The sequence below is a fragment of the Habropoda laboriosa genome, unplaced genomic scaffold (genome assembly GCF_001263275.1).
Source record: "Habropoda laboriosa isolate 0110345459 unplaced genomic scaffold, ASM126327v1 scaffold186, whole genome shotgun sequence".
NCBI classification, from domain to species: domain Eukaryota; kingdom Metazoa; phylum Arthropoda; class Insecta; order Hymenoptera; family Apidae; genus Habropoda; species Habropoda laboriosa.
Genome location: NW_017100427.1, coordinates 1212312 through 1239380, shown reverse-complemented (window position 1 = coordinate 1239380; position 27069 = coordinate 1212312). Strand labels below are relative to the sequence as shown.

The 27069-nt window shown below is 40.0% G+C and overlaps 1 protein-coding gene across 2 annotated transcripts; it reads right to left on the bottom strand.

Annotated features, from left to right (window-relative positions):
- Window positions 1-1004: 1004 nt before the first annotated feature.
- On the bottom strand, window positions 1005-6757 carry LOC108575589 (tyrosine-protein kinase Src64B). Of its 2 annotated transcripts, none has more exons than XM_017938415.1 (6): window positions 6669-6757; window positions 5482-5673; window positions 3818-4028; window positions 2883-3136; window positions 2072-2782; window positions 1005-1374 (listed from the first exon to the last, which is right to left on the bottom strand). In XM_017938415.1, the coding sequence occupies exons 1-6, from the start codon at window positions 6709-6711 to the stop codon at window positions 1160-1162; spliced, it is 1626 nt and encodes a 541-aa protein (XP_017793904.1). In that variant the 5' UTR covers window positions 6712-6757; the 3' UTR covers window positions 1005-1159. The 2 variants fall into 2 exon arrangements, with proteins under 2 accessions (XP_017793904.1, XP_017793905.1); XM_017938416.1 differs by having other exon boundaries at window positions 5542-5673.
- Between the last annotated feature and the right edge of the window lie 20312 nt (window positions 6758-27069).

The window sequence follows — 27069 nt, the reverse complement described above, 5'->3', positions numbered from 1 at the left end:
TGTCCTAACGCAGACTTGTGCAATCGATAAACTGTTCGATGCAGAGAACTGTGCATCCGGATTTTCAAGGACTGAATCCAACGGAACGAAGACAAAGAAAAAGGGAAAGAAAAATAGAGAAAACAAATATATATATCAGTCGCGATCGATTCGAGATCAATGAAGTGGAATTGCGCGCTCGGATCTACATGAACGGCGCGAACTTCTTCCGTTTCATCTGCGCTGTAATCATCATCATACATTCACGGACTAATATAAATCGGTTACATCGTCTACCATTTAAAATTCTACTTTTTAGCTCTCAACTGGTTCCGTATCTACCCTCTAAACACTGTTTTTTTTTTTCCTTTTCTGTAAGATACCATCGTCAATTATTTTTTTCTTTTCTTTAATATACTCTCCAAATTGTGAAAATGCTTAATAAATAGCTCGAACGATGAACGATTCCATTGTTTAAATTCTATAATAAGATACTGGATACGTAGCGGGTAGAGAGATTCTATACTCTTAATTTTCAGTCGTTAACGTTTGACTCGATATTAGTCGGCAGTTATTCACGATTGGTCACAAAGGTTCCAAGTCTTGGGGAAAAAAATACCCTTTCAAGTGTGAACAAGACTCGCTTTCTTCTTCTTCTTTTTTTTTTCATTTTTTCTTTTTTTTTTTTTTTTTATACACAAACTCTGTTGAACGATCTTGACGAACGATGTTTCCGAAACAAATATTAATCTCGTTCTTAAATAAATATATATACGTCGCTATCACCGTGGAATTTTTGGCAGCGTTTAACAACGATTGCTCGATGAAATCTGGTAACAGTTTACAAAAATTCTCGCCACCAAGTGTCACTTACAAAATTTTCTCGTTTTCCGCCGCACCGTTCGGTGCGTATTCTCTCTTTTTTTTTTTTTTTTCGTTTCTCTTGGTTGTCCTTTCTTTCGGTTTCTTTTCTCTTTTCGTTTCTTTTCTTTTCTTTTGTAAATCCATTGTTAGCGCAGAAAATCTGCGGATGATATAAAAAAACAACACGGTAACAGCGTCTCCAGATGATCGCCGGAGATCCCTAGCAATAAATACCATAAAACTCCATGGCACAGTTAATGTGCGCTGGGTGAAAATGACCGTGCGGCACCAGGTGACTCGGCATGTGAGCTGTGTATCAGTCCGTTGGCGGTTCCAGATACGGTATTTCGCTAGTGACGTTAAATGACTCGAAATAGTGATTAAGGAACTCGAACGTTGGTCGCTTCTCAGGGCTAGCATCCCAGCATTGCAACATCAATCGATAAATACTGTCCGGCAGCGGATGGTCTACTGGTTTAGGCATTCGATAGCCTTTTTTCACTTGATCGATTACCTCGCGACCGTGCATACCTGCAAAATAGAACAGAACCATTGAAGAAAATTAACTGGCTGGTCTGGACACACTGTTGTCGAGAAGAACTCGAGATTTTGTTCGGTTAAAGCGTTAAACTGTCGTACGACATCCGTGGAAGGCGCAATAGCTGACTAATACATCGACTGCCGATTTAAACGCAGATTAAAAAATGAAGCGTACGAAATGTTAGTTTCTGTCAAGTATTATCTTTCACTTGTTGAATGGAAAAATACTTTTGTTCTTCGAGGGTAATATAGTAAAGCCCTCGTGAAAAGTTTTCTAAAAAATGCCACAGTTAGGTATCATTTTTAGTCCCGAGGGATGGTCTAACCCCTTGAAACTCGATTAAAAAAATAAATAAGTAAATCAGATAGTTGAAGAAAAGTTTCCTATAGAGACAATTATTTTCTTTAAAAAAATGCCACAGTTAGGTGTCATTTTTAGTCCTCAGGAGTGGTCTAACCCCTTGAAACTGAATTTAAAAAACAAATAAATGAGATAACTGAAGAAAAGTTTAATAAATGAGAGAACTGAAGAAAAGTTTTCTATCGGGGCAATTATTTTTTTAAAAACAAAAATGCCACAGTTAGGTATCATTTTTAGTCCTCGAGGGCTGGTCTAACCCCTTAAAACTCAATTGAAATGAATTACAGAGATAGCAGAAGAGAGTTAAGAAGAATGCACGAGAGTTACCAGGATAAGGAACTTGGCCGTAAGTGAATAGCTCCATCAGCAAGACACCGTAAGACCAAACGTCGCTCTTGATGCTGAATCTGCCATAGACACTGGCTTCCGGTGCTGTCCATCTAACAGGGAATCTGCTTCCCTGTTTAGGACAATACTCGTCGTCTTCGATCGCCCTGGCTAGACCGAAGTCGCATATCTTCGCTTTATACTTCTCCCCGATTAACACGTTCCTAGCCGCTAGATCTCTGTGTATCAACTGTTTACTCTCCAGGTGTTCCATACCGGAGGCCACCTGCGCCGCGATATAAATCAGATCCTCGAACTGCATGTATCTACCGTCCCCTGTCCTCAGGAAGTCCAGCAAACTGCCGTTGCACATATACTCCTGTACGATGTAAATTGGCTCCTCCTTGGAGCAGATCGCGTACAACGCGACCAAATGTCTGTGCCGAAACTGTTTCATGATAGCTGCCTCCTGTAGGAATGCTTCCGTCGACATGGTCCCTGGTCGTAACGTCTTCACAGCCACTTCGATTTTGTTCCTCCATTTACCGTAGTACACCTCGCCGAAATTACCATGGCCCAGTTTACGTATCAGCTGTATCTCGTTCCGATTGATCTCCCATTTGTCTCGCAACTCCGGTCCAAGATCCCACATGTCCGGTTGCGGTTTCGGACACGGCTTCGAGAGCACGTGACAGAGACCTAACGCGTTCTCTGGAATATTCGAGCGAACGAATTACACATGTACCGTTGACGTTTCGTTTCAACCAAGTTTCAGATCGAGAGTGGTGTTTTTTTTTTTTGTCGAACTTACTGCTGTACGCCATAACGAGAGCCGGTAGCGTGGGGAATGTCTGGTTGGTGGCGATAAAGAAGCCTCCGTTGTCGAGAGGTTTAATTTTATAGTGTTTTACATGATGACCCCTTCCCTCCTCCCAGTCTTTCACAGATAAACTGTATCCCCTGGGATTGTGCTCGCTAGGTCTCACCAGGAACGTACCTCGGGGGTTTTCATCCACCAGGAGAAGCTTGCCGGCCTCTTTGCGCGAGACATTTTCGAAAAACCAACTGAAGAAGAAAGAGGAAGTCGATGTAATTTTTCGGTTTTAGTTCGTCAAATGTATATACAGGGTGATTCGAGGAAAACAATCGTCGAGCAGAATTTTGCATTGTTTAGAAAGATCTGGAATCCTATTTTCCTCGCGAAGTGATATTGCACCTTTTCTAACCCTTTAGCTACGAAGAGCGTATTTACTGCATTTATTTTCGCCGTCGAGTGAAAGTTAAGCGACACCGGAACGCACCAGACATCTCGCTATCACGAAACAGTCGATTTTCAATCGTATCTTCATTTTTATGCCACCGTTGAATAACAACTGTTTCGTCCAGCATACACGACGAGCTCTTTTCCTCTCAAGCCCGTCGTAACGAAAGGGTTGACAGAACTTATATTTTCTTTTTACACAGGTATACCATAGAAAAATCAATATTCCCTGGCACATTTCAAATTTTCCAACCTGTGACGTGGAAATGTCCCAAAATTTCAAATATCTCACGAGGTGTCGATTTTTCTAACATGTAAACAAACGAGTTTTTCGAATTTTCGTTTGAGAGAAAAATGCAACTGCACTTAGCGAGAAAAAAGAATCGTTGACCGATGAAAATTTAGAGCAGAGCTCGTAAGCTCTGGGTCCGGACGCTAGAATCGCCCTGTATACGTGAAGAATTAATTGGAACGTGGAAGCTCACTCTTCGCTCTCGACCGAACGCTCGACGGCCACAAAGTTCCAAGGAATGAGGCCCTCTTGCAAAGTTGTCAAGTGTAAAACCTTCCACCAGTCCGGTTCGGAGTCGTCCAATACTTCCATTCGGTCGCCCTTTACGAAACTGACATCGGTGCTCTCGCGCGCGGTGTAATTGTACAGGGCGACCACGATCTTGTTCGACCGCTGAGAATGCGCTGTTTCGGGGAACAAACGAACTTTCACGTCCAAGCCAAATCAAGGGCTAATTTAAGGTGAGCCCCTAATTTTGCCATCGACGACGGTGTATGTATACCGGTTGCTCGCGATTCGACTATTTGCGGTCGTAGTAGAAACTGATAGAATATCGATCGACCGATATACCGCCACGCACCGACGGAACGTTTGAATTATCGGCGATATAAACAGAATCATTACCGGTGATTACTCTCTGTTCGATGGTAGTTGCAGCGAATATAGAATAATTTCTGCAGTTGCATCGTGGAGAGGTTGAAGTATTAGGTTGGTGCAGGTGAAACGTGGTTTTTTCTAAGTGAAACTTTAGATAGGTTGTGTTTTTTGAAAAAATAATAGATTTTCAAATAATATTTTTCTCCAAGGTTGACTAATTTCATTTGTCCAAATTTGTAAGGCTTTGAATGCTGTCTTCACATGGCTTTTATATCAAAATAATTAACTAGTCTCATTTTTTCAAATTTGTAAGAATCGTTAGTTTTTGAATGAAAAAATTCTCCGAATGCTACTTTTACAGTGTTTTCATATGAAAATAACGAACTAGTTTCGTTATTCCAAATTTGCAAGGATTACGAGTCTGAATGAGGAAATTCTTCGAATCTCATATTTCCAAACTTATAAGAATCCTTAATCCTTGAATGAAAAAATTCTCCAAATGCTGTGTCTTCATTTTGGGATAATTTATTTATGAAAGAAAATGTTCAGGTGTTTTAAGAAATGCAGTTTGTCGAGAAAAGGTCGAGCGAGTAGAAGAGAATCTAGCAAAATTTCATATTCCTTACCGTAAATTGTTTTCAATAATTTCTCTTAAGACTTTATCACCGACGATCTTATCTGGCTTTCCTCTTAGCTTCCACCGAAAAGTCGCCAATATTAAATTCTGCACACCAACGTTGAACTATCCTAACATTTACATAATCCTCTTCAAATGATAAATTCATAATCGCACCATTTTTCAGGACACTTTTCCCAATTTTAAACTTCCATAAATAAATTACTCGAATATCCCAATGATTCATCACCTCAGATAATAAAGTCCAACCAATTGCATTGTAAATTTTATCCTATTCGATTTACCACCTTTTGACTACTGCGTGCAAAAATTTACGATCGAATAAAATTTAATACACGACGTCGACCAATTTCATCTGTTGGAAAAACAAATTTCATCTGCGCCAACCTGACACTTTCAATCTTTCGTTAAAAAAACAGTATTTTCGAATCTCTTCAAAATTAACCCCTTAAGCTGTGAATCTTACTTAAACAAACAGAAACGAACGTAACAAATCTTATCGATCTCACATGGAAGATCGACGAAAACGAATCGTAAGCTTAGAAGCTGGAAGCTTGACAGCGAAAACTTAAACTAAAATTGGCTATTCTACGAAATGAAATAAAAGAACATAAAATACACACATGCAGGCTTAACAACAGGCGAGCTTGTTTTACGGGGTTGATGCGGAATCTGTAGCTTACAAGGTGTCGGCCTCGGTCGAATGATGTCCGCTCTCGCTTGTACACCCCTCTGATTCGGGTCAGCAGTGTACCGGTCCAAGGAACCTCCATTACTGTGTTTCGAGCTTAGCCCTGTGTCTGCTTTCTTGTAACCTGGATAACCGAGCGAACATTTGTAGCCGAAAACCGTGATAAATGGCCACCTGCGCGGACGTGGATTTAGGCGAAAATTTACCCGAGGACGAGAATTATAAGTAGAAAAAGTGTGCTTCCAGTTCAGCAAAGTGTAATTTAATAGTTTTCTTGGTTCCTCGGAGTGAAATACTTTGATTTTCAAAGCTGTGCGTTTAAAGGGATACACCACATCGAGGCTTCTAGAAATCCTCCATTTTGTAAAATTTTTACCTTTTAAAAATTGGAGAAGAAAGATTAAAGTCACGTTTATATCCTCTGAAAAAAATTGGAATTTTTCGTCGAGTAGTTATCCGTGAAAAAAATTCCCAAACTTTTAGCTATTTTTAGGAGATTTGGGGTGGTGTAGCCCTTTAACTTTTTGCTGTAACTTTTTTGTGTTCTTATGTATTAGATTCAAACTGAGTCAGATTAACGTCAGAAAAGTTTGTTATCAATTATTGGACAATACGAAAGTACTTTACAGTAATCTAATTAAAACATAAAGGAAAGTATCTATAAATCAACAAGTTTCCACCTTGCTATCGATTGCACAGACAAATTCTATCACTTAAAAGCAATCGAAACAGAATTAACTTTCCAACTCTCCCAGAATTACCTCCACCACAAAAATACGCGACTAAGTGAAAATATCATATCCCCCAAAAATTTCTCCTACATTTCGCAGACGGTAATTAACGTAATTCGCCGTAATTAAACAATTTCTTCATTTCCCCGAATCTCATCCTCGTCTCGAAATTTTCACTCCGTTTTATTACATCCAACCACGCCGACGGGCGTGTCCATTGAAAAGTTTCAAAGAAACGCTTGAGAAGGAATAAAAGAAAAACAGAAAGAGGGGGAGGAGGAAAAAACGTGAGCAGAAGTTGTAAAAGAAAACTCATCGCGGTTCCACTATAAAGTAGCGAGAGAAAAAAGGAGAGGAACAGAACGCAAGACCGAGCTATGTTACTTACCAAGGGGTTGAGGCTCTTGCCGCTTGCTACAACACTTGCCCATCTTGGATCTGGTGGTGGCGGCTCGATCGTTCTCCTTTCGATCCTGATTCTACGCTCCTTCTATACTGATGCGTACCCCGAGCAAAGTCTCCATCTCGTGAACTCGAGTCCGTACGGCGGAGGCTTCCGTTTCGATTTTTAGCATCACTTTCTTCTCTCCATCGCGTGTTTATTGAATCCGCGCACCTGCAAGGTGAACCACACGTATTCAGCATGAGATTCTTCCACGCGGCTATTACGACACCGCGACTTTTCACAGGCGGCAGGATGGCGTTGTTATAATTCGCGGTCAAGGAAATTGACTCGTTCAGCCGTGGAAAATGACTGGGGGATTTGTATTAGGTTTGCTGGAATTCAGCCGTGGCTCGACTATTTTGCGTTTGTGTTTCTTTTCTCTGTCAGATTTGGGGTGGAAGGTTTTGTGGATGATTTTGTCGATACGTTTCTGTCGGACAGTGTGAAATTTTGTAATTTTATCGGTTTGGTTCGGGATAAATAAGATTTAGCTGTTTTATAGTTCTACTCTGGGCTCCAGAGGAAAGTGAGGACTGTTAATTGAGTGGGAAAATTACAGTGGGGCATTTAATTGGGGAAGGTGGTAGCAGGTTGATCTTTAATAGAATATTGAAGAACAGTTTTATTTGTCGATAGAATTTTTTGCTGATTTGCGTAACATATCTATTTTAATTTGTATTCAAAATCTGTGTCACACATCTACTTTAATTTACATTAAGAATTAGTGCAATATGTCTGGAGTCTACTTAGGCGACAACTTAAAAGTGGTTGAAAATGAAAAGGAACAGCTCGGTTACCATAATACAACTAATTCAATGCCCCAATTGTTAAACAAGAATTTTTATCCGCACAAAATGTCTCAAAAACTTCAACACATAATTGAAATAGCACAAACTACTTTATATTAATACCAAGAAAGCGAAATCGTCGAAATCTGACAAACTGCTCCAGAAGTTAACGGAAAGTTAGCCGTTCGGATTAAAGTAGTCCCGTTTTATTATCCACACGAGTGCCACGAAAACGAACAAACTTTCCGACAGAGCTAATATTTCGAACGGTTTTATGAAACTGTTTTCTCCACGGTTCCACCGGTTGGATCATCGATCAACGCTGTATTTAAAGAAGACTTAGGGCGTCCGCGTTTTCTTCCCTCCCCTTTTTCCTACGGTCGTGCATCTTCTTCAGGGACCTCCGTTTGTTCGTTTTCTGTGCGAGACAAATCAGGCATGCGGCCTGTGTTTCCGAGTAACACCGCTAAGTTAGAATGAACATAATGGAAAGAGTCGAGGAACGCTAACTAGCCGATTCTTCTCATTCATAGACGCTTTTAACATTCTTCGGAGAGAAATGGTCGTCCTCGTTCGCTTAACGAACAATTAGAGTTTCTACGTAAGGGACGGAGACTTTGCTATTTTAATACAAAGCGGGTGCGGTTGAGAAAATAGTGAGAAAATATCTTACAAGAAAATATTGTATTGTAAGTAAATTTTTAATCAAGGACTGGGTAATACTGCTGGGCAATAGATTTTGGGACGCAAACATATTTTTTCACATTTCCATTCCATTTTGGAACACTTAGGGAGGAAACCTGTTTATTGACTTATACGAAAGAATTTTTTGCATTTCAGAAATATTATTACATAGTTACTTAGTTTCATCCTACTGTGCCTATGATCATCATTTCACATTGAAAATAATATCGTTCTTTGACCCATTTCTAACGTCCCAGCAGAGGCTACAAGTTCCACACGACCTGTTAATTATCTCCATGAATTAATTACCGATGTCGAACCTCGAAAATATTGCACTTAGTTTCATCCTACCATGCCTACGATCATCATTTTCTTAGAATTTCACATTGAAAAAGCTATAATTCATTGACCCGTTTCTAATGTCCCAGCAGAGGCCTGTTAATCATCTCCATAAATTAATTACCAATATCAAACCTCGAAGCTTTTGCATCTCAAAAATGTCATTACACTCAGTTTTATCCTAGCATGCCTACGATCATCATTTTCTTAGAATTTCACATTGAAAAAGCTATAATTCATTGACCCGTTTCTAATGTCCCAGCAGAGGCCTGTTAATCATCTCCATAAATTAATTACCAATATCAAACCTCGAAGCTTTTGCATCTCAAAAATGTCATTACACTCAGTTTTATCCTAGCATGCCTACGATCACCATTCTCTTAGAATTTCACATTGAAAAAGCTATAATTCTTTGACCCGTTTCTAATGTCCCAGCAGGGGTCTGTTAATTATCTCCATAAATGAATTACCAAATGGAAATTTTTGCATTCAATTTACTACGCCTAGGATCGTAATTTCCTTAGAATGTCACATTGACAAAACTACAATTCTTTGACCCGTTTCGAATGTCCCATCAGAGGCTACAAGTTCCACGCGACCTGTTAATTATCTCCGTGAATTAACCGGCAGTATGAAACTTCGAAGCGAAGCCGAGGCTTGTTCAAGCCTGAAACCGTAAATACACACTCGGCATATGTAAACTCGAGCTAGAAGGGATGCACGTTTTTCCCTGCTGCCTCCGATCCTCGGGGACCTCCCAGAAAACAAGGAGAAACAACGCGACGTGACGTCGTCCCCCCTCATTCGCGTTTCTTCCCCGATAGATGCAATCGTTTCGGCGCAGGAAAAGCTGCGAGCAACAGGAATAAATAAACTTAGAAAGCGCCCAGAGGATTCGTTTAGCGGGATATGACGATGCTTCCTGTCGTCTACGACACACCATTACCGCTTTCCTCTCCACTCTCTCCGTGTAATTACGAAGTCGCGAATTCAAAGTTTCCACGGCGGCTTGTTACACGGTTGTAAATCAACTTTTCCAACTTTTCATTCGTCCCAGCTTCCGCCGGTGGGAGTTCGCCTGTGGGACGCGATCCTAATTTACCGGGGCTAAATTGCCCGCGATAAGAGTGCCGTTCGTTGAAAAGGGCTCGCGTACGAAATATTAATAGTCGTTGGAATGTGTGTCAAGGTATGAAAATAGAGGGTACGTCCTATTTAATTCCCTTACGATTTTACTTTTCATAGGTATTCGTGAAATTCGAGTGTTTTATTACGCTTGTCAGTTCTCGTTTCGCCCCTGTTTTTCATACAATAAACATTTCGTAGATGTTTTTTAATCTGCTGCTTAATTAGCATGCTTAATTACCGCTTTCTAGCTTAATGGGTGTTTTAATGTTTTTGGTTCTTTTCGGAGATTTCAGAAGGTAGGCAAGGTATGAACTTTTGCTGTGTGTACTTTAGTTTTAATGGAGTGTGATGAAGACGTTTGAGAGACGAATTATTGCCGCTTACTAACGCTGTTTTATAAGTGCAATTAAGTTTCTAGCTTAATGGCTATTTTAATGTCCACTTTTTCCTTTTTACGGTTCCAAGAAACAGCTGAGCTGAAATTTTGCTCTGCGTGTACAGTTCAATTTTGATACGGTTTGATTAAAAATTATCGTCGCCTATTAAGAAGGTACACCACTCTCAGGTGTCAAAAAATAAACAAAGTTTGGGAATTTTTTTCATAAGTAACTACTGCCTGGAACGCTTCAATTTTTTCAGAGGATATATACGTAACTTTCAACTTTCTCCTCGAATTTTTAGAAAACAAAACCGTTACAAAATGTACCCTGCATAAAATACGAAGAGTTAAAGAGAGAAATTGATCGAATTACTTTGAAAGTCTTGATAAATTATTAAATGCAATACAGTACGTTTAAATAATTACTGTTTACAGTTTCAACCACATCGTAATCTCCCAGAAAACGTCACGAAAGCACACGAAATCCAAGATAAACTATATGTAACATTTCCTCGAAAAATCTCCATCGGATAAAATCAACATCTGTTAATTAAAGCAACTTGCTTGGTATCAAGAAACCTGGAGAAAGAGAGAGAGAGCAACTCTATATTGCTGCAAAGGAGGTTGCATTATCACCGAAAGATACGACTGACGAGCCCTTTGCCAATTCGCGTGTCAACTTCTGCAAAAGCGGTGCTCGCGAGAATTCAATCGGCGCCGATCTAAATATTTACGAGGTCCTGTACCCGTTTCTCTACATACTCTCTTACCCAGCAATGTTTCGAGACTCGCAGCTACCAGTGTGCGTTTAATATCCCGTCTGGAACGAAATTTCCTCGCGTGTCCCGTGTATTCCAGCCACGTTTCGCCTCGTGATTTTCGTTCTCCTGTATATATATATATATGTCGTGTCGTCGTCGTCCTCCCGGAAATGCACACCACTTTCGATGACCGATAAACAAATTACGGCCGCGGCGGAAGCGTAGAGCAATGAAATGACCGGTTAAAAGGAACGTCGGAGGATAATGACGTAACACGTGGAACCGAAAATTGCGTTTCGACCGGTCTGGACCGGGCTGCAAACGTGACATTGGATTGAAGAGGACCACTTGACTCATAGAACGAGCGCACGCTACTCGAGACGATTTCTCGTGAATTTGACTTTTAAAATTGGGCGCTGCGTCACTGGTAATGAAGGAGGTATTGTGTAATGACTTTTGATGGTCGGATAAAAGATTCTCTGATACGAAATTGTTCGTGAGATTCGGTAAGCGTTGCGTGGAATTTGTGAAGTTAGCGGAGCAAGTAGATTTGGATCAAATTGACTCAATTGATTTGGTAATTAACGGGTAATTAGTCCTCTGTTAAAAGAAAGAAAAAAGGAGTTACAATGTGTGAGTAAAAAAATGTACATTTACAGAGGTGAGTATAAAAAAATGAAACTCTGTTCGTGTAATTAACACGGCTTAATATTGTCTTTATTAAACTCTGCAATATAATTTTAACATTGCATTGAAATTATACGAAATATTGTCGTGAAAAGTACAATTGGTTTCCATTAAAGAAAAATCGTACAAATTTTGTTCCCTTTTGTAAAGATTATTAATGTTTATTAAACATTCAGCCCGAATTAAATTGCATTTCAGCTCGAATGATATGAAATGAATTTGCGACAATTTCCCTGCAAGGATTAATAGTGTTTATTGTGTTCGTAGGAAAATCAAAAATTCTATCTTCGTCGTAAGAGAAACTCGAGATAGGACAAATTTAAGGAAATTGAGGAGAAGCAGCAGCACGACGAGTAATTGAGAAACGTTAAAAGTAGGTCGCGAGAAATGTAGAAACAAGTCTAGCGAAAATTCGAAATGAGAGATCTCGTAGGCGTCTTTGAGCGCCGACGACACAAATGGAGTTTCGAAAACGACGTCGATGAATTTAGGATGAAGGTATTTCGCGAGAGAGCAGGGACAACCTAATATCGGCGCGGCGTTTAATCTTGCCGTACGCTCCAGCGAGCAATTTCTCGCAGTGTAATTCAGAATGTGGTCCTCTTCGATATTTCTCGCTAATAAGTGGGGGGACCGTGGTTAACTGCTTTCCACCCCTGAACTCAGCTGGAGAAAAAGGGCTTCGAGTTATGTGCACTTCCACTTTCCAGTATTTACGAGTACAGTGATATTCTATCACACTGTCGCTACTCGAGCTCCCCTCATATTATGTTAGTACTAATATATTATATTATATTAATTTATTATTATATATATATGATTTATATACTTATTAGACCCCCTCCCCTTCCCCCTACCTCGTAAATATACAAATAAATTTTACATATTAATTTTTTTCTTCTAATTGTCGGCGGTCACCCATCTTAAGATTAGTCGCGAGGCATGGTAGCTTGACTTGGAAAAGCTACCGACGAGTCACCCTACCCGCTCCCCATTTCTCCCAGGGTAAAAAGAACTGCATTCTTATATTATTTACAGTTAGAATAATTATAGCAAATTTACAACAGTCATTTGACATGAAACAGTCACTTCTAAGTCACACCGCGTTATAAAGGGTTAAATTAAAAAAATCTATTATTAAAATAAATTCGATTATTTCGACGAACCACTTTTGCGTGTTATTTAACGAAGAACAGTAAAGTACACAGTACAACCCACAAATATCAGGATATTTACACGAACCAAAACAGTCATCCCGTAACAATCGACATGCTCACGCATGTCACCTGTTTATTTAAAAAACCATCACCCAAATAATAGACCACTGAAAAAGACATCGGCAACAACTCTAACCGATCTTCTTCGCCACACTGTAAATAGAACTGTTCCAAAGTCCTCCTCCAGCATCCTCCACTTTCTACAACAAACCCCACACCCGACGTTCCCTATACAACCACCAAGACCAGCCTCCGAAATGCGATCGACGATAAGAAAACCTTCCATCCCTCACATGCTTCCCTCGTTCCTGGCCACTTGATCGAACAATAGCAAGTAAAAAGGTTCAACCCTTGAAACGACTAGAAAAACCTAGAATAACCGAGCGTTTCCGTAAATCAGAAGATGCGACAGAGAGTGGTCCCGCATAGTATATTCGTCGTGCGAGAAAACTTCTAATTAAACAGCCCGAAGGGGATTGCATTTCGGATATTCGAAAGCTGTAACGACGGCGAACAGAGAGGAAGAGACGATCGATTTGGCCCAGCTCGCTCCAATGGCGAACCCCATGAAAGTACCATGGCGTGACTCTAGTGAAAGAGAGACAGAAAGGTTCGTACAGGAGGATACTACCACCATCAGGGTGACACGTTTCCTCTCTCTACCCTATAGACAGCCTGGGCGCACACGCACGCCATGAAAATACACGCAGGGAACAGGGAGAGACGGTCGATATCCCACGGTGGTGGTCCGTATATACACGCTATCTGATGGGGCTTTTATGTGACGAACAATGGCGACGGTTTCGTGCCATACTGGACAAAGACGAATTAAAATTTCGTCCTGGCGCACTTTTGCCGCCACTTTAAGGCCGGCCAGGCAAGACCAGCGCGACGCAACAATGCGCGCGGATTAACGGAGGGATGTGAAAGGAGGAGCAGGAGGGAAAATGCGTCCAACGGGAGAGAATAGTCAGAGAGAGAGAGAGAGAGCGCAGGCAGTTTTCCCCGCCGGTTGAAAGAAAGTTCGAACAATGCACGTATTAAACGACCCGCTTACCGGTTCAAACCTTTCGCTCTCCGCCTCTTAATCGGCCCCGCTGTGCGGGTTACCATGTCACGGGAATGATGTATACCTTGTCGTTCGGATGCTATCGCGCGTTTCCATCCAGCGAATGACAAGTTTGTCGCGGCGAGAAACGGGCTCGTTTGGAGTACAGATTCGGTTGAAAGTGGGTAGATCACCCTGGGGCTCCTGAAAATAGGTGAAAGTTGGGAATTCTTCTCGTAGGCAACTGCTAAATGAAAAGCTGCCATTTTTTTGGAGCATATAAGTGCAGCTTTCAGCTTTCTTTTAGAATTTTTGAAAAGTAAAAGTATTACCAATTTTTTTTTTGTTTAAATTTGTAGTTTATTCTTTTAAAAATATATTCACATATTTGTTAAAAATCCTACGTACTTCCTCAGTGATTGCCATGTATATTTTGATAATTTTTGATATTTTGATTTAAGTTAAATTGTGAAACTGTTCGTTCGAAATAGAGGTTCGGCGAAGCGGCCGTAGCGCCGCCATTTTGTAAAGAAACTAAACGAAAAAAATACTGTTATATTCTTCAATGGTAATATAATGAAGCACCTGTGAAAATTTTGTCGATCGAACCAATTATTTTCTTAAAAAAAATTCCAAAGTTAGGTACCATTTTCAGGCCCCAGGGGTGGTTTAACCCTTTAAGTTGCTGCGTTTTCACGACGGTCGGTCGTATCCGCCGGTTCTCAAAATTTCGTCTCGGATAATTAACAATTGCAGCATTCAGAATTACGTGGATATTCGATCGTGCGTCTCTTTGCCGAAACGCTCGAGTTACATCGTTAAATTAATATGCATCGTTAATTAGAAGCGTCGGCCATTTCGTTCGCGTAAATGAATATACGCGAGGCAGGAGGGCATTATTGGCATAGTGCGTGGAACAATGTTTGGAAGAAATGTAGCGGAACCGGCTGGGGGGGGGATACTGTTTTATTGATGAAATATTGCGTAAAAAATTGTACACACTCGAGCGAATGTTGAAAGACGGAAACTGTGTTAACCGTCGGTGATATTTACGTACAGAGAAATAACAGTATTTTTCCAATAAATTCATCAAATATCGTGTATTTGGGTAAATATAGATAGGAACGAAGGTTGATACAAAATATTGATATTTAATAAGTGAACATTGTTGACATAAAAATGTATGTTATCTTTCGATAAATTACACAAACGTTCGATGATAAAAAAAAGGGCAGTGTAAGAGTTTCGTGTATCATTCAAAATTCACTGTTACAACGCTCTTTCATAATAAACGATCAAATACCTCTCGAAGAATAGAGACTATAAATTGACTAAAAAAACGAAAAAATCTGTCAGATTCTGAAATATTGGTCAGCTGTATAGTCAATAAAGGACCATGGATTCCAACAGTCCTCACAAAGAAACATGCTGGAATTCTATTCGACCAAAATACCAGATCAATCCAATAGGAAAACCGACACTCCAAAGAGAGGTATATACAGGGTGTCCCAATTCATTTTTATCAAACTTTGCCACCATATTCCATTGACATAAATAAGAAGAAAGTGTCGTATAAACTTAGGTCGTTTGAAATCTTATTAAAAAGTTATAGCAAAAAATATTAAGAATATGGTAACGAACTTACGGTTACTGTAATACAAAAATTACATTCAACACCTTCAATCACCTCAGATCGTAAACTCTGGATGCTCACATCTCTGACCTATTCCTATTTCGTCTCAAACTGACAAAATTTAATCCAGAAAAATTGCGACACCCGTTACATCGCACTCCCAACACAGCAGCCCAACGTCGACCCGAGATTGTAATAAAAATACCACCTAGAATCGCCAGCAACCCTCGTCTCAATATCAAAATCAAATCAAGACACCCCGTATATTACATTTATATATTACACAACGGACAGTAGCTCAAAGGAGAGCCGAAATTGGAAGAAAAAGACCGCCGAGGATCGGTGGCAACCCTCGATTCGCGAAATACGCGTTCCCGTTTGTTCCTTCGCTAAGAAGCGAGTATCTATCCACGGTTTTCAATGCAACACAACACACACGCACACACAAATGTGCGCATGTACGTACGTATCCGGATAATCCATAGAGTTTTATCACAGGCCATAGTCGAAGGACATTTCCTCGATCGCGAACAGTCGAGCAACCCCCGCAGATTTGTCGGGGTTTACTCGAACCCTCGAATATCGTCTTCTTGAATGGATATGTAAGCTCGTGATTTCGGAGGGAGGACTACGCCCTTCCACCCTTCTGGCTCGATTCTCCTGCGAGCGCCTCGTAGGCGCGCTTCGCCAAAAGGGGGTTGGCGGAGGCCCGATCGGACGTTATTGCGTTGCAGGGGCGTACGTAGACCGCGTGTGTGCACAGTGAATTTCCCTCTGTCCGATACACAAATGAATTCCCCGCGCCTGGCCTTCGTGCACGAAACACGATTACACGATGATGAATCGTGCCGGGCAAATAATGTACTCGCGTGTCCATTAGAATGTTGGTCGCCAACGGAAACCCAGTTAGCGCGCGACAACACAACCCCCAGGACACTACTCTCTCTATGTGTCTGTGTGACAAATAAAAATAAAATAACCGAACCCGGTGGAACGATAGCGTGCATGTGCAGGATCTACACGGACTACGGTGAATTGTTAATGGAAGAATTTTTAATCCGACGATTTTTAAACGCGATTTCATGCAGACCGCGTAACCGTGCGCGCTCGGTTAATTATCCCCGTGTTACACCGGTAATATTTCTTTTTTCGTTCCAAGTCTGATTCGGGGTTTCCAATTGCTCGCCTGGAAAACCGTTTTTGGAATGAGTACATACTTTGTCCAGTTTGGTGGAGAATATCGTTTAAATGCAATGGAAGTTTACCTGTGTTTTCCTGAGTTTCAAAAATTCAGGCAGAATTGTAAATATTATACCAATATCGTTTAAATGCAATGGAAGTTTACCTGTGTTTTTCTGAGTTTCAAAAATTCAGGCAGAATTGTAAATATTATACTGTCTCGCAACGTAAATTTAAATAAATTAGGTCGAACTGCACAGAAGAAATAAACGGATGCAGCATAACGTGTAGTTATAATTGTTATGACATGTAAATAGAACGATAAATTTAGTGTAAATATAGAAAACGTATAATATAATTTATTTCATGGTATTGTAACAAGCAAACGTTGAATAAATTCCTAATTCGTATTAAAAAAATTATTTAACACAATAATTTCAGCTTTATTATGATTATTCTTGATAAATGACCACAGGTCAACTTGATTTTTAATAGTTATAATCTTTAAACTCAGTGTGAATAGAGAAAATGTGTAATATAATTCATTTCACGATATTATAACAAACAAACGTGGAATACATTTTTCATTCGTGTAGAAAGAATTATTTAACACGACAAATTGAGCTGTACCATGGTTATTTTTAATCTACGAGTGGTCGGGGGCTACTAGCTAGTCTATGTCCACCCTGTACACACTCAGCCTTCTTGTAACACTTGTATACATTAGAATCAATTAGAATTTCTATTACTAATTATTAAACAAATTTTAACAATTACCGGCACTCGCTAGGCACGTAATATCAGACTTTAAATACTCGACTTCGAACTTCGGTTTAGTCATAATTCTATTAATGTTATAATAACGTATAATTTATTAATTTTCACAATTTTATTATTAATTTATACTTCCAAAAATTTGTTAAAACATTACATATTATTATTTATACATTTTTGCAAGTTTCTTTGACAAATAAGTACGTTTCAACGATCTTATTACTTTCTCGTTGTGAAATCAAGTTCGGAGGATTAAAAATCAGGTTGACCCTTGGTCGTAAATTTAAAATAGCCATAGTGAAGGTGAAATTATTATTTTAAATAAATGTTTCTATACGAATTAAGAATCTATTCAACGTTTGTTTGTTGCAATACCGTGAAATAAATTGTATTATATATTTTCTCAGTTTAGACTGAATTTAAAGTTCGTAAGGATTAGAAATCAGGTTGACCTGTGGTCGTAGATTAAAAATAGCCATAGTGAAGGTAAAATTATTACGTTAAATAATTGTTTTTATACGAATTAAATATTGATTCAACGTTTATTTGTTGCAATACCGTGAAATAAATTGTATTATATATTTTTTCTGTTTACACTAAATTTAAAGTTCTGTTTACATGTTATAACAATTAGAATGTAGACGTTTTGCCGTTTCACGGTTTTTCCTCTGTTAATTATGTGTTTATAAATCATTTCAAACTAAAGCAGCACCATGCCCACCCTTAATTAAACCGTCTCAGTAGTTTACCGTAATTAATAATCTATTTTCGGAATTTATACGAGAATTTTTGAATTTTAGTAAATACTAGAGTCAGTGTCCACCCTGTACACACTCAGCCTTCTTGTAACACTTGTATACATTAGAATCAATTAGAATTTCAATACAATAGACTGAATAACAATTCATTTTAACTAATACCTATTAGAAATTTTCCTTTTAAAACAAATATAAATCATTTTACCAATTACTGGTACTTGCTAGACATTTAATATCAGACTTTAAATATTCTCCTTTCGGTTCTTTTAAATACAATCAAATAATTTCTTCAATTATCGATACTGACTTGGAATACTCCGCTTCGAATAAAATATTTCGAAATTATTTTGAAGGTTTAGGGAAATAAACATTTGAATTTTAGTCATCGTTGTTCTTCAGACTTGTCGAATAGGATATTGAAATTGAGAGGTTAAGAGTTTGCTTTTTCGTTACAGCATAACAATCAATATTTACTTTTCTTCCAGCAATTGAAATTAATTTGAAATTTTTCATATATTTTCTCTGATATTGAATTTTGTTTAGTAATAATTTACCATCCAAGGAATTTGCATGAATTGCATGTTAAGTAGTTAGTTGATTTATTATTGTATATTGTGAGCTGATTTGGAACGAGTGCACTATGCCCACCCTAAATTAAACCGTCTCAGTAGTTTACCGTAATTAATAATCTATTTTCGGAATTTATGCGAGAATTTTTGAATTTTAGTAAATACTAGAGTCAGTGCATCGCGTATTGAAATAATAGCTTCATCCCTAGTTCGTTTATTATTGAATATTTTTACGCGTTTACCTTATGCTTCTCCCCAATTCTCGTCGCGTATTTTATTCAAATTTTCTTATATTCTAGAATCGAAAAAGATACGAATTCGCGTTTTTTCTTTTGATTCTTTCAATTTTTCACTCGCGTTCTACGAAAGTTTAGTTCAATAATAATATTGAAAATAATATAAATTCGCGGTTTCTTGCTTTCTGAATAAAACTGAAATAAATTGCATTTCGAAGTACTTTTCGCATCGTCCATTCCACAGTGACTCACACTTTGTGAGTTTGTGAGTCTTGCAAAATCGATCGGAACTGGGAGGAATTTCATCAGAATTTTCATTCTCACCAGAAGAATCTCATCAACATGTTAAAAAAAATTCCACATGAAAAAAAGTAAAATTAAAGAAATTATATTTTGCTATTATGATTTGTCGAGCCGTAAAATCTCGAGATAACATGAGCACAGCAATGACGCAGACCTAGGCGTAGGACCATCTATACTGACATTTGTAGAATCCAAACATACTGACTCTTGTAGAGAATTTACTGTATATATTTTTTACTTTTTTTTTTCTAAATGGACTGCCCCAAAAATTTCACGGTTTGATAGTTGTGAAGGTTTCTTAGAAATGTGTTCTTTTTTTTAATTTCGTGGTTTGATAATTATGAAGGCTCCTTAGGAATGTTTTTTCTTTTGTCAGCATCTTGGTTATCAGCGAGCACGATCATGATTAAAATAAGACATTTGTAATGTAAGAAGAGGAATTTGTGACTTTTGTTTCGAATGCTGGTCAAAGGTGACCCAGCATCCGACGTTCGAAGGTTTATTTAACCATTAATTCAGACTTCGTCTTCTTTCGATCGATTAGGCAGGCTTCTACGTCATTTTTTAAAGCGTCGAATTACGAATGATAAACGGCGATCATTTGAAGTCGCGACAGGCTTGAGTAGCTAAGCTAATTCGCGGAGAAACTCTTTGTTCCGAATACATACACCTGACGACGTTAACAAGGCAGAAGTGAAGCGGTACACCGGTTCGTTTGGCAGAATATAACGAGCACTGAGAATCTCTCAATACGTAAGCAACGAAAATATCGATTTCGGGAAGGATCGAGGAGTACTAATAATACATTGTACACAAAAATCCACAAGTGCTCTCGTCATAATTCAGCGCACCTCTCCACTCCACGATTCCACCACCGCGCCGGTGCCGTCGACTTATTCCACCAAGAGAAATAAATTCAGGTTAATATTTTACTCGTGAATTAAGCGGAGGTAATGTAGGCTCGCATCTGGGTTAACAGTGTTTAAAGTAACGATAGAATGTAGTTCATCGATTTCTTACCTCCACTTCACCCCTTCGTTTTCCTGTTCCTCGAATTAAAGGAAGAGTGCTTCGATGAACTTTGCAAAGTGTTGCAATAATAGAAACTTGATGTCTCTGTTTGCTTCGAGGCTGTACTCCTTCGTGAATTTTCATCAGCCACTGAAATTTCACGCAAGATCGTCAAACTCAAAACATGCGAAACTTCGATTCTTTCCAAGCTGTTACACTTGTTCGCTTCGCGAAGAAGGTTCCTAAGGAAGTTGCTCCGAAAGTTCAGAGGAAGATCGTCAAAGAGGAAAGATAGAATTGGCGAGTGAAACTATCATAATCGTGGGTGAATCTTGATCTTAGTACCGTGTTCGGGTCTTTTTTGACCCATCACAATTTTATTTTTCCTTAACTTTCGTTGCTATCAAATTTACATTCCCTTAATATCGCATCAAAAGTTTATTGTCTAGGTTGGTACGGCGGTAAGAAAAATCGGTGCAAAAGACCTCAAAGAACGCTCTAGGATTGGAAAAATATCCATGCTCGACAGCGGTCTCTTCGAGTTCGTACGCTTGCCTCGATATCGAGCCGAATCAGACGGACTGTACACGCATAACCGTTCCCTCGCAAGAGTGACTCATCCCATGAGTGGATAGGAAGGCTACTACACACGAATTTCCATGCGCTATCGATCCCGTCTAGAGCGTAAAAGAGACGGATATTATGCGAAGACATATGATCCACGGGGGTACGTGGCCATTTCGTTAACTAAGACGGAGCATTTTCGACAACGAAACAGGGAGACGCGTCGTCGAAGGCGTTGCAAATTACGTTTCACGACCCCTCCTCGAAATGTTCCGGCGAGCAACCACGAGGGGAGAACCGGCTGCCTCTGTCCTCCGCAACCCCTAATTTTCGTCCATGCTGGGGGCATCTCCGGGCGGATTCGAAGCCGCCAGAAAGCAATCCACGGCCATCGTTTCTCTCTACCTTCGGTGTCTACGTTTAGTCGAGCCAAAAATATGAAACTCTTTCGTCGAAGATGATACCGCGCGAGCCAAGCAAAGGGTTGAACAAAGGGAGCGAACACGGTTTTTCGGGGGGAGTGATCTTTGTTAAGTGTGGATTAAGGGAGAAGCTCGCTGCTGAATGTATTAGCAGAGATGAAGGTATTAGATCCTACCGTGGAAAGTCTGGCTCGGCTTAATTGTTCAAGGTTTAAGAGTAATCCGAGTATTGATCTGTGTAATTCCTTTTATTACTGTTTACGCGGTTTCGGGGTGGAAGTATGTGGTTCTTTCGGTGAAATTTTTCGCTTGATTGGTGGATACGGGGATGAACACTTTAGGTAGCGATGGTTACTTATGAATTTGTGAAAATGTGAGATTTTGCAAGGTGAATAAAGTCGCTTCTTTTGGGAGGTTGCTTATGGGTCACTTTTGACCCGGCTGATATTTCTAGTGTCAATAAATATTACTTTTACTGGAAGTTTCAGTCACCCTTTGGTCATGTCGTTTGTAAAAACGTAATATATTAAGTGCAGACATAATTGACTTAACCCTTTCACTGCAAAAATTTTCTCGCACTGTGCTGTCGGTGACTTTTGGTTTCGCCTTAATTCAATCCTCAAATTTTGCTTAAAATTCAATCCTTCGAGTACTCTCACTTCAATTTAATAATAGAAATTTAAAAATGATAAATTAAAAAAATGTTTAAACGCCGAAACGAAAGATTTGGCCGATAATCTGCCGCAGCGAAAGGGTTAAATTCGCAAGCTGCCAGGAAAATGGCAAAAGGTCATCGCGAATAATGGCAATTATTTCCATTCTCGATCTGTTTCCATTCTTCTTAAATCGAACTTTCAGAAAGAATCCATTTCTACGCCTAATAATTCAAAGGAAAGGTAATTTTCTTTTACAAAAGCACACATAATTCCCCACTTAAGTGGTACGACCAGTGTCATCGAGCAGATCTCCCTAAGAATAGAAGCGCAGCTTATTCGAGCGCCCTAAGTATCTGGAGGACATTTACGGAATTAGATGAAGCGACGGAGACGCGTGTCGCAGCTTGGGGAACGTTTCCAGCTTCCCCGAGACAGGCGCAAAGATAGAAACCGCTGCATGGCGGGCGCAACTTCGATGGAAATGCAAATGCGTCATAGCCGAAACGCTGACCGAGAAATTGCCACTCCTCCTACCGATTTTCTCCTTTCTTTTAGGGTTTCTCGCCGTCTCAGAACGCGATCCTCTTCCACTTGAAACACTATAGCTTTGCCTCCTCGATGAAAAACGCGCGCCAGCTAACTTTTACCCGTCTCCTCCCGGAGGAGATTTCCGCGAACCTCGGCTCCTTAGTCACTTCCAGCTCGACCCGGGTGTAATTAATTATCCACGACAGGAAGTTCGCGAACCGTGTATTTTTTACCTCTGGCTTGCATACCTAACGAACCATCGTAGCAACGTCTGTCATCCAAGACGGGCGTATTATTCATCAACCGGGTGACACTGTTTCCTTCGACCGACGATGACTGGCCAGCCAGCGATGTTCCACTTTTACACGTACCTAATCGCATTGTAAACAGTAGGACGAGCCTAATGGTCTACCTGGGGAAAGGTGTCGCAAGGGTCCGAGGAGGGAAAAGGTCCACTTGAATATTCTATTAGATGTCCTATTAGATCGTACCTGAAAGTTCCCGCGGTTTTAACTCTTGCACGGGGGCAAAATGTTTGTGGCTGTTTGAAGTTTTAATGTTTACTATTTCTTTGCATGAATTTTTATAAAAGCGTCGGAAAAATTGGGATCCTGGGGGTAAAGAACTGTTGAGGAAAATATAGAACGTCCACAGAAGCGTTAAGTTTGTACTTTGAAAAAATATAATTCTATTGGAATTAAATACTTTTATATAAAATAATTTCTATAATTTTCAACACACTTTTGCCAAAGTATCAGAAAAGTGTTAAGTGTGCATTTTAATCATTACGCTGAAAATTTCGGCAATATTCAGGATTTTTTTTTGCGGTATATACAACGAATAGCAAAGTCAAACTTTTTTGACTTATCAACACACTCATAAGGCATGCAATACAATTTTTCAAGTACCTTTTTAATCGTTTGTTTAATACTACATCTAGAGGTAACGATAAAGTGTCTTTTCTAAGGTGATGTCTCCCTGGAGAAATTAATTTCTCCTCACAGACTCATCCAAATTGAAAAAATCAAGAAGATCTATAATCAGTATAACTACCGCTATCTTAGACACCAAAATTATCCCTGCAAGTCAAAATTTGACAAAACGACAAGCGTTCAAAGTTCACTTTCCCAATTCCTTCGCTGCCTTTTCAAAACGAACGGTTCGAAACCGTGGAAACTTTCGGGATGACCTGAAAACGGGCCGAAATTCGTCGCGATCCTCTCTCCATAGACCCTCGAAACGAGTCAGCCTGACACGTGAATCCGTGGATGACGTCAGCCGATCAGCTCGACACAGGGTCAAAGATCTCCTCTGCGCGAGCTGATGTTGCCTGGACCAGGCAGGAGACGTCGTCGTCGTCGTTGATCCTCGGCACTTTTCATACTCCTTCACGGAGGATCGGTGAATTTATCGTTTCTCGTTTCGCGCCAGAGGAAACGGCCGCACGAGCAGAAATTATTTCACGCCTCGTTCCGTAACGACTACTAGCATCGCTCGAGCGAATCCTCTCGCAGATTCTCTCTCTTTCTGTTCCCGTTCTGGGTCGAAGAAACATGGTCCTCCCGCTGGCCTCCGTCCGATTACTGGGTTGTAACGCGGGGAAACGTTCGTTTCTTCAGACTCGAGTGGTAATGTCTTGATTTTCATGGACCGTGTTTCACGGGAGATCCACGAAGCGAATTTATGGGACGGTTTGAATAAAAGTAGTCTCATCGGTGGGAATAATTTCGTTGAAGTTTCTCGTAACTTGGCGAACCCGCCGAGGATTTATAGGCTTTTCATCAATCAGTGGAGGAAAAACGAGCATTCGGATGTCAGACGTTCTTCGCGTTCAATTGGTGGAAAATTAAAGCTTCAGAAAGTAGTTACTTGGGTTAATTGCTTCTAATTCCAGTGTATTCTCCATTGTGCGATATTCAGTCGAAAGTAGCATTAATGGATACCTTAATTTAACACGTTGAATACGCGGAATTGGGTTAGATTTTAGTTATCCTGTGCTGAACCTCAATTATTTCACTCGTTTCGTTTATTGCTAAACGATCTGCAATTTGAAATTTAGATATTTCTTTAACGAACCTCTGCATCCAATTTTCTCCCCTGAAAGTATCTTCAAATTTCTCCAGATTAAATTACCTAATTACTGTTTAAGTAAATTAATATACACATTTATTACCCTCGGGACACTCTTGGATTAAACTAACCTCGTCACGTGTGTACTCAATTTATAAGCGCGCAAAATTAAGAAACAAATTCCCTCTATTCAGATTTATTAGAAAATACGAATGTTTATTATTATTCAATGATTTGCAAATCTTGACAAAGAACGCAATTTACAATTTAGACAATTTTTAACTAATCCCTGCCTCCAATTTTCTCCCCTAAAGTGTTAAATTAGCTGATCACACTTAAATTAAGACACCCTTAGATTAAGCTGACCTCAATTTATAAACAAAAGTTCCTCGAAAAATCCTGATTTTCATTAAACAGCCTGCAAACGTAGACAAAGATGCCAGATTCACGAATCACCCGGGAGAAAAAGCTCCAGACGTGTCTCAGATGGCGAACTCCGCCATTCTGAAAGAGGTGATTCACCCACAACATTCGACAAGAGAGCGTAAGCCAGCTGAGCAAAGCCTCCTCAAAATCCACGGTTCCTCCGGGTTTATCGGTCGTCAAAAACACATCCTCCCCGACCATGCTTTCACGGCGCTTCAACACATCCGACGATCCTCGTAATTGGACGCTCGCGACGCCAGGAATCATCGTCGTCATCTTGAACGCGTGACGGAGAAATCGTGAATTTTAACGATTCCACCGTTTCGCGTTTCTCCGAATACACAGTTAATTCAACTCTAGAACACGACCTTACGGATTCATTAATTTCACCCCGCTAATTTCAGCGAGCGCAGAAAGGAAAAAGAAAACGATCTCCATCGTCGATTAGTATTCGGCGCAATTCTGAAACGAGAAATTCGATACTTCTTTTCTCGCGGAATGAATTTCATCTGATAATTAATCTCCGGCTGGAGGGTAAGGTGAAATTTTGAAAATTGCTTCGTTAATGTCATCGTTAATCCGGAGAGATTTATTAAAATGCATGAGAGAAACTGGCGAGCGCTGTGCTGCAGGAGATTCCTTCTAATTAAAAAAATTCGAAACAATTTAACTGTACACCAGAATGAATCGCAACTTCTCTTTTCTTTTCAAACGATGATCTACCAACGTTTACTTTGGAGAACGAAGGAGCAAGTATACGCGATTCTTCGTCGAGCTTCGACGAGGGAAGCTCGGGAGAATGTTAAATAATATAGGATTAAAATGTGAGAAGAAGGAAATACAAGAGTGTCGAGAGGGAACATTAATTTCGTCGTGAAAGTTTCTCTCTTCGAGAGACTTGCCGCTTATTTACGAGGACATTGGCGAGCTTAGAAACGCGTTACCCGTCGCAGCTTTCCAACTTGAAAAGTAGGTAGAAAGAAAAAGAATTCGAGTGACTGGAATTTCGTGTAAATCTGCTCGACTGGACGAGAAATGAAATGCAGCTCGTTGAGATATACTTTATAACAGGTTCGAGAGCCTTTTATACAGCGATCGGCGAACACAGCAAGGCGTGAGACAAAGTTCGTCTCGCTTCAACTACTCTGATTCTTCGCAAGTTGGCAGGAAATTTGCAACGGTGCACGGTATGCGAGTAACTTCGGCTTAATACCGTAAAAGCAACTCGATTATTTCCTCAAAGCTGGTGATTAAGCCCGTTGGGCGAATTTAATACCGTTGGATATCGACACGAGGCTTATAAATAGGACGAAACACCGGGACCCCTTTATCGATTATGAAATAAAAGGGCTTCTCTCCATCCACCCCCGTTCATGCTCGAAACACCTCTAGCAGCCATTTGTAAGAGTTATGCTCGCGAGGGAAAGTCAATAGAAACTCGAGACACTCGCATTCGACTGCGTAAAATCAATAAAATCAGCTTTTCAGGTTCCACCACGGTGGAGCAAGTCTTTTCACCAACTTCCCGCGTTCCGTGTGCAAATTACCTTTGATACTACGCTGATTATGCCGATCGGAGCGTCTTTGTTAGGATGCAATGCAACGTGAAGATACACAGAGAAACAATTCTCTTGGCTCTTGCTTCAGGGTTGCCGAAGCACTGTGCATTTAACGTAGCAATGATCTAGCAAGATCTGTAAACACTCAAAAGCACGAAAATAACACGATTCGTGCAAATTCGATAAAATAGACGAGTACATTTAGCAACATATCGAATTTTACAATATCATACCTTCTAAAAATTCGTTCTAATTAAACAGACCATCAGGAAACGAACGAAAGGGAGCACAGAATCCAAAGATACTCGAGCACCAAACAACACTCGCTCCTCTCCCTACCGAACGTCCCAAAATATCCAACTCCACTTCAAGACAACCGACACGAGTATACACAAAAGCCAACACCTATCAATCATCCCGCGAAGAGACTCGGACGTCGAAAAAAATATCAAACAGCCCGCCTAACAGTCCACCCCAGTAAATTAACGTGACTTACGAACAAACGATCCAAACGAAAAGGACTTTACATCTCGACATTCGAACACCACTCGTCCACCCTTCCTCTTCCAGCATCAAAGGACACACACACACGTGTATACAGATCCAAGCAAGATTACTCTGTGAC

What these genes read in the sequence shown, in the direction of transcription:
- LOC108575589 (XM_017938415.1), bottom strand. Translation starts at nt 6,711, where the DNA reads ATGGGCAAGTGTTGTAGCAAGCGGCAAGAGCCTCAACCCCTTG. An exon ending in CGTTCGGTCGAGAGCGAAGA is followed by an intron (nt 3,137 to 3,817) that starts GTGAGCTTCCAC and finishes TTTCTTCTTCAG; the next exon opens with TTGGTTTTTCGAAAATGTCT. An exon ending in CGGCCAAGTTCCTTATCCTG is followed by an intron (nt 1,375 to 2,071) that starts GTAACTCTCGTG and finishes TCTATTTTGCAG; the next exon opens with GTATGCACGGTCGCGAGGTA.